General features: G+C 43.9%; 1 protein-coding gene across 1 annotated transcript in view; it reads right to left on the bottom strand.

Annotated features, from left to right (window-relative positions):
* lingo3b (leucine rich repeat and Ig domain containing 3b) overlaps positions 1-13,570 on the bottom strand; it is a 59,458-nt gene that overhangs the window by 14,186 nt on the left and 31,702 nt on the right. The window contains exon 2 of the mRNA XM_072669015.1: positions 57-576. Within this exon, the coding sequence (XP_072525116.1) occupies positions 57-527 (471 nt within the window). The 5' untranslated portion in view covers positions 528-576. The remainder of the gene's footprint in view (positions 1-56; positions 577-13,570) is intronic.

Here is a 13,570-nt window from a genome sequence, read left to right as displayed (position 1 = left end):
CTGAATGACGTCACATTTGCAAGGATTTGTCTTTTCACATTATGAGTTATTCTGACCTCCAAGTGTTTGAGGCTGCGCAGGTCCTGAAAAGTGTAGTCCAGCAGGATAACAATCTTGTTCTCGCTCAGGTCCAGGGTGGTGAGGTTCGACAGACGAGCAAACGCGCCCATGGGCACCAGCTTCAGCTGATTTCCCCGGAGACGCAGTGTGCGAAGAGCCTGAAGACTGGCAAAGGCGTTGGGCTCCAGCGTGGAGATGAGGTTCTCGCTCAGGTCCACTTCCTCCAGCCGTGGGTACGGCGCCAGGTCTCCCGGCGCCATCCAGCGCAGCCGGTTCCGACTGAGGTCCAGCAGCCGTGTCTCTGTGGGGATGCCCTCGGGCACTCCGGACAGGCGCTTGCGCTGGCAGGACACGGAGCGCAGCTGAGCCACACATTCACACCGTGGCGGGCAGCTCTGGCACACCACGCTGAGGGCCAGCAGAGCCAGGCTCAAGCCCAGCCAGCCCAGGCCCTGTGCGGCAGCCATGAGCACCCCCACCCCCACCTCACTCAGGAGGGATCAGTCTACCACACACCTACGGGAAGAAGAGAGAGGGAGGTAGATGGAAAAAAGAGAGAAAGTGATGGAGGCAGAGATAGAGAGGAACAGCATGGAGGGTGGAAATCATGGCGGGAGAGAAATGGAGAGAGGGGTAGGTGTGTAATTAGAACAGCTGTGCACTCTACATGTTATTCCTTGAAAAACTGCATGATACATGCATTAGCATAGAAGTCCTCCACATTGTGGCAAGAGCTGTTGACTGAAGGGATTTGTATCAACATCTAGGATAAACCTGGTTCACTTCTAAGCTTTGCAATTAGGCCTTGGCTGGGCAAACTGAGGCCCGGGAAATAAGCGAGCGCTTTGGGGCCTGCATGCACCATATGCCAGTGACTCACCTCACTGGACATACTGAACACTTCAAACCTATGGAAAATGCAAGCAGACAAGAGGATGTGCCTGGAAACCATTTCTGAAGTGCCTGCAGGAAGCCTGTGCGCGAGTGCGCAAGGGTGCGTTTGCGCCTGCCTGCACAGACTGAGCATGTCATTTCACTTTGAATAAATTAAAGCTGCTAGATGGCGCGCGACCTTCTGATTACATAAAAGGAGGAGATATTTGTCGTGCCAGCAGAACAGCAGATGACATTGAATTCAGAAAGAGACAAGAGCTGAAAGAGCCATTGTCCTACGCTAATACGCTGTTTATAGTCCTCACATCTCTTACCAAAGCGATAGTGTGGCTAAGCGGATGGAACAGGCCTATTGATGAATTACACATAGCTGCTTACGTAACGCTAATTCCAGGTATGAAAGGACCACGGAACTCGCCTCAGCGGTCGGCGCTGTGTCTAATGGCACTTGAATCTATCCGTATCGAGCTTATCTCATCAACATCATGCAGATACTATCACAAAGGCTGTTAAGACTCCAAAGACTAACAGAACGGGGGATTCTGCAAAAGCACCGGCGGAATTTTCCTTGCATTACATTTGGCCAGGACGTTGAGCACTACTGAGCGCCTGGCTCAATGACTGGCCCTAATCTGAACTGAAATGAGCAGCTGGAAGCTAAATTGCTACAGAGAGGAGAAGGAGTACCCCAGATTTATAAATGCTGTATATCAAGTCAGCGCAAGAGGAATTAAAAGTTGAGGCAGATGTCCTTTCCAGAAAAGTGTTATTAGCCTCAGGCTCCCTCTGCAGTCCTACATGGCTGGACAAATCAAATATAACCAGTATGAATCCCACCCCCCCACCATGAATCACTTCACTTTACAGCATGCGATGAGCAATTTACTATGGCACTGCGGTGCCTCGGCACAAGAACCATTGAGCAGATTCATGGAGTTAGGTATTAAAGCACATTTCGGCATCCATGCTTCAGCATTGCTTCCAGTGCAGAAGTGAGTCACATACCGCTGCGACTCAAGTTTGATGCCCAGCTGAGCCATATGCTGCCCATGGTTGGGGGTACCTGCATTGAAAAATTGGCAGTGGAAGCCTGCATGAGCTAGACTGCGTCCAATCACCAGTTTTAAATCAACTTTTGTAGAGTTTGCAGCACTGTGCTGAGCTCTGAGTTTAAATGTTTGTGAAACTTTTGGAATTACATGGACCTCGGCATTAATAGTTCATAGAGATGTGATCTCAGAGTGTTAAAAAGGGGGCCACAAAAAGACCACTCGTTTCCCTAAAGTATCTTTCAATAGAGTTTGGCCAATTTTGAATATTTTTGTTCAGCTTGTCATTAAGACTATTAAATATTATATCTGTGTATATATATATATATATATATATATATATATATATATATATATATATATATATAGTGCATCAACTTAAGCACAGACATTTGAAGCTTTAAAAATAATTTCTCTATATTTTATCTAAAGCAGGGCTGCTCAATTCTGGTCCTGGAGCTCTACCACCCTGCAGACTTTAGCTCCACCCTGAATCTAACACACCCGATCCAGATAATGAAGGCCTTCAGGAACAACTGAACATTAGAGTCAGCTGTGTTGGATCTGAACTCTTCAGGGTGACAGATCTCCAGGACCAGGATTTAGCACTCCTGATCTTAAACATGCATGCTTGGAGGAAAACACCCTGTGCTCTGATGCATTAGCCAGCAGACGCCAGTGCTGCACTGGAGCTATGTGGGGAGTGATCTACCCACCCCACTCATCGTGCTCCACTTGTGCCCTTTCTGGGCCCCAGCTGCTGATGGCTAGCGGTATGACTGGGATTTGAACTAGCGATCCTCTGGTCATAGTGATGGCGCCTTATTCCACTGGACCACTCAAGGCCCCTGGAGCAGTACATTTATATGGGAGTTAGATCGAAATGAAGACAGCTTCAGGAGTGGCCACTGGTGGTCTTCCTCGCAAACTTTAGCGTTTTTTTGGAACTCGAATAATTCGATAACATTCAGAAGACATTCCTGCAGAGATTCAGATAATCCAGATCCAAACTGTATGAACTTTGTAAGAGATACTTTAATACTATTGATTTCGCTATACACACTGAAGCCAGTCTTGGGAGTTGACTAGCACTAAATTGACAGGAAAAAAATACATGAAAAGCAGTTAAAAAGTTAGATTCCTTTTTTAAAGCTAATTTTGTAGTCCATGTCTAGACAAGGAATCAATCCCTACAGCTAAAAACATCAATACTGCAGAAAACGTGCATCCTAATTCCAGGACCTCATGAAATCTTTATCAAGGTTTTCACAACAGGCAGACAGTGAAAAAAGCTAATTGGGAACAAAGGGGGGATTGCCTCCAAACGAGCTAGATAATGCATTTACGGACTGGGTGTGCGTATCAGAGCCCATCTAATCTGGTTATCTGGATTTGTGTGGAGTGAGAGCTAATGAATGATATAGCTGCTGTTTGTGGGCTTTGGCACACACTTAAAGGTTGAGTCACTGGGCACAGTTCCATCGCACTCAGAGACTCATGTGGGGATTCCAGCCAAGTCAGAGTGCTCCCTGTAATTGCCAAATCCTGCACTCTCTGCGGCCCTTGCTAGGTCTCACAGGGTTGCTCAGTCACATCTACTCGTGTCACTACATTAAACCCTCAGTGGGGTCACTTTCTGGGGCTATGGAATGGAAACGGCCTCTCCAGCTTTCTTCCCAGGAGACAACTCCTCACTAGACATTTTAAACAGCACTGAACAGTTTTGCGTTCCTGAACATACCATCAGATTTGCATCGAGGGCTGGATACGGAGTTAGAGTTGATTTGACTTACACAGGCCAGGCAACGTTCTGACACAATACTAAAACACTCCAAACCAACAACGATACACGTTCCTTAACACCAGCCAGCAGATTAACACTCATTTACATTTACATTTATGGCATTTAGCAGACGCTCTTATCCAGAGCGACTTACAAAAGTACTTTGCTATTTACCCAAGAAAATCAAAAAGTTGACCATAATACCCTGCTATTCGCCCAAGTACTCTCTGAAGAGGTGGGTCTTCAGTCTGTGTTTGAAGACAGCGAGTGACTCTGCCGTTCGGACACCCAGGGGAAGCTCATTCCACCACTTCGGTGCTAGGACAGAAAAAAGCCTGGACGCTTGTATTCCGCGGATTTTGAGGGGTGGCGGGGCTGTGAAGTATGGAGGGGCTGGTCCATTCTGGGCTTTGTAAGCCAGCGTCAGGGTTTTGAATCTGATGCAGGCAGCAGCTACAGGAAGCCATTGAAGAGAGAACGCAGCAGTGGAGTGACATGGCTACATTTATGAACGTTGAAGACGACCCGTGCCGCTGCATTCTGGATAAGTTGCAGGGGTCTGATGGTGCGCAGAGGGAGACCAGCCAGAAGAGAGTTGCAGTAATCAAATCTGAAAGTGACGAGAGACTGAACAAGCACCTGGATGGCCTCTCTAGAGAGGAAGGGTCGAATTCTCCGGATGTTGTACAGGAGGAATCTGCAGGACCGAGTTACATTTGCAACATGACCTGAGAACGATAACTGATCATCCATGACTACACCAAGGCTTCTAGCTTCTGTAGAAGGAGTGACCAGTGAGTTCTCAAAGGAGATGGCAAGATCGTTTTTAGGTCCAGCAGTTCCCGGGATGTACACTCAGCCACTCTCATGCTTACGTCATCTTCATCTACTAAAGAAGAGCAGCAAAGTAATGTGTGAGATAAAGTACAGTATACACTGATCAGCCATAACATAAGTACCTAGTGTCTAATACTGAGTAGGTCCCCCTTGTACCGCCACAACAGATCTAACCATTTGAGGCATGGACTCCACAAGACCTCATGGTCTCTGGCATCAGGATGCTAGCAGCAGATCCTGTAGTCCTGTAAGTTGTGAGGTGGGGCCTCTATGGATTGCATCAAACAGCCTTAGGTGCCTGGCTGTTGATCCAAGCACAGAAAACTTGTTGGGTGCTAACAGTGCCTCCTTGTGGAAAATCATCAACCTACTTAACATGAGTAATTGAGTTACAAGTTAGGTTCATGAGGTGTTTTACATCTAAAACAACAACAACAACACCAGCTAATGCGAGTTTGCAGATACCAATAAATCAGCAGGACTTCTACACAGGCTGACATTATCAGCCAACAGATACAGATCGCTTAAGGCCTTGTCAGAACTTACTGCATAATCGTGGGATAAGAGTCAGGCACTCTGCAGGAGGACTTACTGCAGCCTTTGTTTGAAGACGCTTGTAATGGTTAATTGTAAAATATGCATGCTGTGGCCCAGAAGCCATCCAAAAAAGAAACTACTGCTATAACTCACTGATGAATGCTTTCTAGCCTGAACATAAGCACGGAGTGCAGTCAAAGATAAATTAGCTATCTGAGGCAGTGAATGCCATGCATGCCATGCCGTCTAGACACCCATTATTCAAAATTCATTATTCAACATTTCTCTCTCCTCTATTCTGCTTCATTCCTCCAGTGTAATTCGGGATACTAAACAGAATGATAGAGGGAGAGGGCGAGGGAGGGAGCGAGGGAAGCACTCTTGTTGAGTCTTCACTTTGCCATTGATAAAGCAGACAGTTATAGACACACATTGATTTTCTGCTCGGACAGTTTGGGCCATAAAACACACAGACACTGTGGTATAGACACTCTTGGCTAACCACATCCCATAATACCTACTACAACAGAAATCGGCTGAACCTTTGAAATCGTAGAAAGTTCTCAAAACAGCATCAATTTTTCATAGCATGGATTCCACAATATGTTGGATGACTGCATCACATAATTCCTCCAAATCTCCCGTTCTACCACATCCCCAAGCTTTTCTATTCAGATTCAGATACTGGGAAAGTCCCTAAAAAAACACAGAATTTATTGGTGCATCATCATGCAGGGTCAATTGTGGCCACGAAGGAACGACAATGTGGCCTTTTAGTGATGATTGGTTGGGAATGCCAGGCATAAGTGTGCCAACAAAACATTCCCAACACCAATTCCCTCACCACTTTCACCAGCCTGGACTGTTTAGACACAAGGCAGGTTGGCTGATTCATGCTGTCTGTATGAAATTCTGACTCTTTCTGAAGTTTGATCAGACCAGGCTACTAACAGTCTTTAACTGACCAGTGTTGGTGAGCCTGTGCCCACTGCAGCCTCAGCTTCTGTTCTTGGCTGATTCTAGCTAGTTAACACAGAGTGGTAGCTTTACAAAAATGTGCTTTGCTACAGAGGCAACTGCAGCCCTGACTTGTTCTGGCTTTCCTTGAGGAAATCTTGGAGGTTCTTCAATTTGAAACTGTGGAATTTAAGGTGCTTTAAATGACCCTTTTAGAGAGAGAGATTTCTAGAGAGGTTCCTCCAAAGTTTAAGTTGAAGAACCCCTCAAAGTTCCTCAAGAAACTTCTACTTTTCACAGTGTACAGTCAGAGCACTGTCCTGAAGACAAACCCACAACATCATGCACATTTTCCTTCAGGTTTCAGGTCTATGGGTAATGTAAGCAGGATAAACCCATGATAAAACCAACAGAATGGGTACAGTTAGATAATCTGTGCATGCCACCAACAGCTCTGTTGTGTGAAAGATTAACGAAATTAGGTTAGATTTGTCATCATAAAGCCCGGTGAGTCAGAATTTACCCCAAAATAATTCTGCTGTGCACTGAAGTCTGAGGAAAAGCTCTGCACAAGCACACACACATTCGCACGGGCTGGGATTGTGTCAGTTTTGGGGGTTTGGGAGGGAGAATTTGCTGAAGCTACTTTGAAATCTGTTCTCATCCTAAAAATAGTGCCATACACACTAGCCCCCCTCTTTTTTCTTCCTCGCTCTGCCTTATACACACACATAAACACAGACACTCACACACACACACACACACACAGACAAAGGCCCTCTGGTATTCTGGCTATGTGAGTAGAATCTGACAGGACTGTGTAAGCTTGTGTGTGTGTGTCTCAAGATGTGTGTAGTAGTGCTGTAGTGATTTCAACACATATTAAAAATCACATTTGAAATTTGAAACTGCAACGCTGACAAAGGTGGAAAGTAACAAGTTACATTTACTCTAATTACAGTAATTGAGTACTTTATAAGTGAGTATAATTTAATGATAGTATTTTTGTCTTTACTTGAGAAGGGTTTAATAAAGTACTTTTTACATTTTAATATGTTACTTTTCTTTGTTAATATTTTTCAATAAAACGCTTCAAAACACAAAACCAGAACAGGGCTGAAAAACATGTTAATTTCAAACCCCCCTTATTTACATAAACCCCACCCACTAAAGGTAAAGGTGCACGTATTTGTCACTGTACAGCGAAATGTGTCCTCCGCATTTAACCCATCTGTGGTAGTGAACACACACACACACACACACACACACACACACTAGTGAACTAGGGACAGTGAGTACACACACACTGGTGGTGTTGATCCTGATCCTGATCATGTCTTACGTTATTTCTTCTTTTTGTCTCTGTCTTTTACTAATTACTAATTATGTAAAGCTGCTTTGTGACGACAACAGTTGTAAAAAGCTATACAAATAAATCTGACTTGACTTGACCTGACTTGATCCTGGAGAGCAGCTCATCACCTCCAGACGGTGCAAGCTGTACAAGAATATGGGTTGGTGTGTGAACTCATGAGCTAACACTAGCCGATAACTCCAAGAGGGAAGGGAAAAAACTCCACACCAGAAGGGAAAATTCTGGCTTATTTTTTTACCCGTAGGGCTTGAGAAAGACAAACCAAAAGATCTGCGAGTGGGAGGCTAAAAGCTACCAGGCTATGATTTCTTCAGGTTGCTAACAGCATATTGTGCTGAGAGGACACAATGAGAGGATGGGAGCATTATCTGGTAAGAGTTATTGTGTTAAAATGTTAATGTGTTAAAACTATGCTATGCTAAGTGGCTCCTGTGAGCTGCCGTAGTGCCATAAAGGAGCCAATAAAAGAAGAGCTTATCTGTTGTTTTTTTTACAAGCTCTGCATAAAACGAAACTCAGGGTGTTTCATTCTGAGGTAAAATAACAGGGTGGTAAATAGGCTTCTAACACCAAGCCCCAACCAAAGTCATATATTTAATATTTTTACCTAAAAAATAACTTAATAAATGTATTTTAGCCACTCTGATGGACACAGGAGAGTTCTAAAAATCTAATATTATTAGCATCAATAATTCAGTAATTCATAAGGTCCATAATATATTGTTTGCTACAGTTTGGACAGTGCCTGAGGAAGAATGGGAGGGTTGTTTCTGAAGTATTTTGGCGTGGAGTCCGGGTTGGCTTTCCTGTGGTCAGCGCATGAAGCTGGGCCCCCTTGTTGATGTGGTGAGTAATCGAAGAAAAGGAGGAGATGGACAGGAGGTGGGTGCGAAGTTCGTTTGACCTATATAAAGGGTTTTATTTGATTTGATTGGTTTATAAAGGGTGAGAGGATGGCGAAACAGGGCGTTGTTATGGCATAACTCCACATTATGGGCACTGCATTTAAATATAATAGATGGCAAAAACAAGATTGCCTAATTCTGAACAGATGTAGCCTAATATTGCAATAAAGTCACACACACCATTCAAATGAAAATGTCAAGCACTTGCTTTGATGCATTTACTCATCAGACGCAACAGGAGCGTGTCTCAGTTGAATGCTCCTGCTGTTCCTTTCACCAGCATTTCTTTAACAGTGCAAAATCTAAAATCCCCAATATACATAAAGAAAACAGCGAAACAAGACTCACGCTTTCTGCAAATACCACAATCCAAAAGCTTTGGAGCTCTTTCTGCTCACTACTAGGGCTGGACTGTCAGATTTAGCGGCTTTCTTTATTGGTGTCTAATGATTTGATGCAAGGATGCATCTTTATCCAACAGCATCCTTAATTTACATTGATTTACATTTGTGGGGGCATGCATTTCCATCTTTATGTTGGGTGGAATGCAGACTAGGTGACAAGCAGTTCAGGCCTGCACATACCTGCTTAAAGGAGTGATATCCCAAGCAGTAAATATAAACGTCAATTATGCAATGACATTTAATTACGTAGTAGGTTAGTTATGCAATGGATTATATTGGTATTCCTTTTATATTCTGGATCAACAGCTTTGGATCCATACTCCTGTTTTTTTCATGTTCAGAAATGAGGAAAACTTGGAATTTTTGCACCTCATCACCTCTTTTTACTCAGTCATTTCTCTCAGGGAGGTCTAGGCCTCGTAGCATAAAGCAGAAGCTAGCTGAACTCCAGCCCAAAGTTCTCCCCCCTCAGAGTTTTCACCCTAAATATCATATGTTGATGACATGGTCTGACTGAATAACGAGGCTGCAGTTTAAGGGGTTAACATGTTAAAAAATGCTATAGTATCCAGGTCAACTGTGTGTTTTAAGCCTGTGTTGTTTGCCACATTCTCTCACTGAAGCCTGGGCAGAGTAAAGGTCTTTAAGCTGCTGAAGTGCTGAGGCATGAAGAAAGTGCATAGCCTTGAGCTTGCTTTGCCTGAACCATGATTCCACTGCCTGCTCTGCTACCCCCTCCGAGCCACATCACACGGGTCAGCACACCGCCATCGCACACAACACACCACCCTGGGCTGGCATGCATGCTCTGCCATCAACTGCAAGGACGAGAGAGAGTGAGAGAGAGCGAGAGAGAGAGAGAGGGTGACAGGGGAATCACTCCATCACTCACACTGCAAATGGAGCAGGGAACTTGTGATGCCGAGGGAAGGAACAGGCTGGGTATCTACTGAGAGGTGTGTTTGTGCTGAGAAATGTGGCTTCTGTCAGTGGCAGAGTAAAGCCTTAACAATTACGCAACATTCTGTAAAAGAATCTCAAGAACCGTGTCATCCATCCATCCTGCCTTTTAGGGGTTCTGTGCACAAGGCCACAGAACAACCACTTTTTGGTTCCCAGGAGAAAGTTTCAGTGCAGAGTTCTTCAGAGACGAGTCTGGACAACCTGTAATTAACCTTTTTTACTAGTGATGGATGTATCTGTGGTAGTGAACACACACACACACACACACACACACACCCAGAGCGGTGGGCAGCAAACTCCAATGCCTGGGGAGTAGAGAGGGTGAAGGGCCTTGCTCAAGGGCCCACAGCTCGCCGAGCCCGGGTATTGAACCAACAACCCTGTCATCAATAGCTCGGAGCTCTAACCACTGAGCCGCCACTGCCCCACAGGCCCCATAACTCTAACAATTCTGGAAAAAGAGTTACTTAATATAGTTATTAGGGCCTCAGTCAGTCACAGGTCCTTAGAATCACCATAAACCTTCTTCCCTGGATTTCTGTAATGTTCACAGTCTGATCGCCAATCAAAATTGTCCAATACAGATACTGATTGATCATTCCATCTCTTCCCTTGCCCTTCACAATGTAAAGGTTTTAAGAACAACTGCTGAACTTTAGAACTTATGAACAATTACAATAAATCCTCGAATAGCAAAATATCTCAGCAAATAATGTAACCAATCCATCCTGCCTGTAAAAAGTGTCATTTTGAGGTGCAGTGTGTACTGTGGAGATCGTATTACGTGATAAATTATCTTCTATGAAAGTACAGAACAATTGCCAACAAGGCTGTTGCACAAGCTTACTATTTGATTCACTGCTGTCATTAAACTAAAAGGGAAACAGACTAAGTGCTCTGTAATTCTCCAATAATCAAATGAAAGCATTGTCTTGTGGATCCTTTAGTAATTCCGGTCAAAGTCCAGTTCCCAAAATATGACCACTGACATCATGGTGTTTTTTTAATCTTCTCAACTCAGTGACTTTACACTTTATCCCTATATTACAAGGATTACTTTTCAGTAATTACTTTGTAGCTGTCACTCAGAAACATTATATCTCCAAATTGGCAACTTTCCAGGAAGTAAAATAATGTGCAGCATTATTAAAAATAAAGGCTCCAAAAAGAGTTCCTTGTACAGTCTTACAGAAGAAACACTTTTGGTTCTTCAGAGAAGAATGTAACAATGCTTGTGTTTTCTTGGTGTTCACATCACTGAAGAACTTTAATGGACAGATGGGTGCTGAGGAAAGTACAACAGCGCCTTTTCTACCTCAGACAGCTGAGGAGACTGTCTAGTATCCCTACTATCCCTGCATGCTCAGGACGTTCTACACCTGGACTCTGAATTTAGCATTTTCTGGAAACTTTACAAGATTCCTGACACCCATGAATCTAATTTCACACAAGGCTGTTCAGGGAACCCAACAGTGGCATCTCTCAAAGAACATTGACAACGTAGCCAGTCAGTCATTCAGTCATTTGTTGGACTAAGACTCTGTGAGTTGACTAAATGCTTTAGTCATTTCTATTCATGTGTGTTTTTTTAAAACAAGCTATAATTACAACTGTAGATGCTTCTGCAACATTTTTAGAAATGTTGGAAAAATTTAAGAAATTCATTACGATAATTCCACAGATGGTAGAATGCGAAATTGTTCAAATGTGGTCTAATTACTGTACAACTCTGAATATGATGTACCTCTTAAAATACATTAGTGTGTGAGGCCCTGTTGTGCTACTTTGTTGCCAGCCATGCTTAGTTTACCTGACCAACGGGTGCGCTATAGTCTATAGGTTTTATCTAATATATACAGCACCAATTTGTGTATGATGTTATTTCTAATATCCTCCATTTACATTAATACTGCACCATCTTTTAGCCTAATCTCTTATTGGCGTACGTGTAGCATATCGCAGCTGCCCAATGAAAAACGTCCATTTTTGTTCGTTTTTAGTTTTCTCCACGATTTGAACCCTGAATGAATGGGCCAATAGAAATGCTCCAAATTACTCCGAATAAGCTCTTTACATTGACTTCCATTCAACGTTCAGAACATTTTTGCCTTCACCTGTAAAGTCACTATTTTGGAGATGCATGTTTTTCACTGGACAGCAACAATATGTTGATTAGCCCAGGCAAACAACTGCCCACTGGCTTCTATCATAAGTGTGTTTGGAGTCTGCATAGATATGACTATCTGTGGTAATCGGCTGTACGCTACAGATGCAGCAAATATAAGATCAGGTCCTGGAGATTTCCTTCACGGTGAGTTTGAAGTCCCATAATAAGCCCTATTATGATATTTATTTTCTTTACGTTATTTAGGGGGTCTGAGATTGGGCAATAGTCGAGTCAGGCCTTTTGGTCGATCAAGCAAATCAGTAATCAAGTGCAGCTCTATTTTCTCTGGTCCCATAAACACACTATCCATTGCAGGCAGTTATTAGAGCTAAGCGAAGCAGCCTCGCTCTCACTGCCACTGAGGCGAGTCTCCATCTCAAGTGGAAAATGTGAGCTTGCTATGACCAATTTCTGTCCTCGCACGAACCCACGTCGATTACACACACCGACCAAGCAGTAAACAAGGGAAGCAGAGACATAAGATGAAAGCTCCCTACCTCACACACACAAGCCCAAGAGTGTAAGTCACGCTGTTTCAGTCACACAACCACACCACTGCTCATTTCATCAGGCTTGCCGCCCCGTTTACCTTTGATCGCCAGCGGCGCCAAACGATTTCACATCAAACGATTAATGACGAGCTTGAGTGGAGTGGGATTGGATCAGGCACGTTTCCATTTTATCCCATTCCGATTCTTTAGAAAAAACCCTGTATCTCCATTCTTGCACTATATGTCCAAATATTTGTGGACACCCCTTTAAGGCAAACCCATTATTGACAGAGATCTACAAATGCACTGTGGATCTAGTCCCTGTGGAAAAGTACTGCCAATAGAATAGGACTCTCTGGAGCAGTTGAACATGAACCCATTGACCTAATGGGCTAAAGGGGTATACCCCCCCCCCCCCCCCCCCCAGCATTGAGCTGTGCAGCAGTGAAAGATCACTGCTCTATCCAATACGTTCGGGATGATTTGGGGAGTTGGGGATGATGAGGTGTGGTGGGGTGTAGATCATCCAACATTCTGACCTCACTAATGCTTTTGTCCCTGATCGCAATCAAATCCTCACAGCAATGCTTCCTCCAAAATAGTAGGAAGCCTTCTCCCCTGGACAGTAGAGACAGTTACTCCAACAAAAGCAGGATACACTCTTTTTTAATACCCTTGATTTGGGAAAAATAAAGAATAAGCAGGTGTCCCAATACTTTTGTCCACATTGTGTAATGTAAATCTGGCAGTTGTTCTTGACATTGTGTCACAACTGCATGACAAATGCTAAGACGTGCTTGAAATGCATGCATATTAAATAGAAATGGGCTTGTTAATCTGGCTCTATTTTTTCTGGAAGATAATATGCTGTCCAACAATCACTGGATTTAAGAAGGTACTTTTAAAAAAAATGACAGGAATACCCTCACTGTACATCATCCGACTGGACCCCTCAGTGACAGCACCTTAGTGTCCCACTGCACCCTGACCGTACGGGGGGTAGCCTCTTTCAACATCAGCTTGGGCTCTTTTTATGTGTGTGTATAATCCAATGTGACAAGCTCTCCTCTAGAAGGGGCGGATGAGGCAGGCAGGCAGGAAGCGCTCTATCTAAAGTGGGGAAAAGCTCAGTGCGAATGAAGAGGAGC

The sequence above is a fragment of the Salminus brasiliensis genome, chromosome 23 (assembly GCF_030463535.1).
Source record: "Salminus brasiliensis chromosome 23, fSalBra1.hap2, whole genome shotgun sequence".
Classification (NCBI taxonomy): Eukaryota; Metazoa; Chordata; class Actinopteri; order Characiformes; family Bryconidae; genus Salminus; species Salminus brasiliensis.
This window is presented reverse-complemented; position numbering and strand designations above follow the sequence as displayed.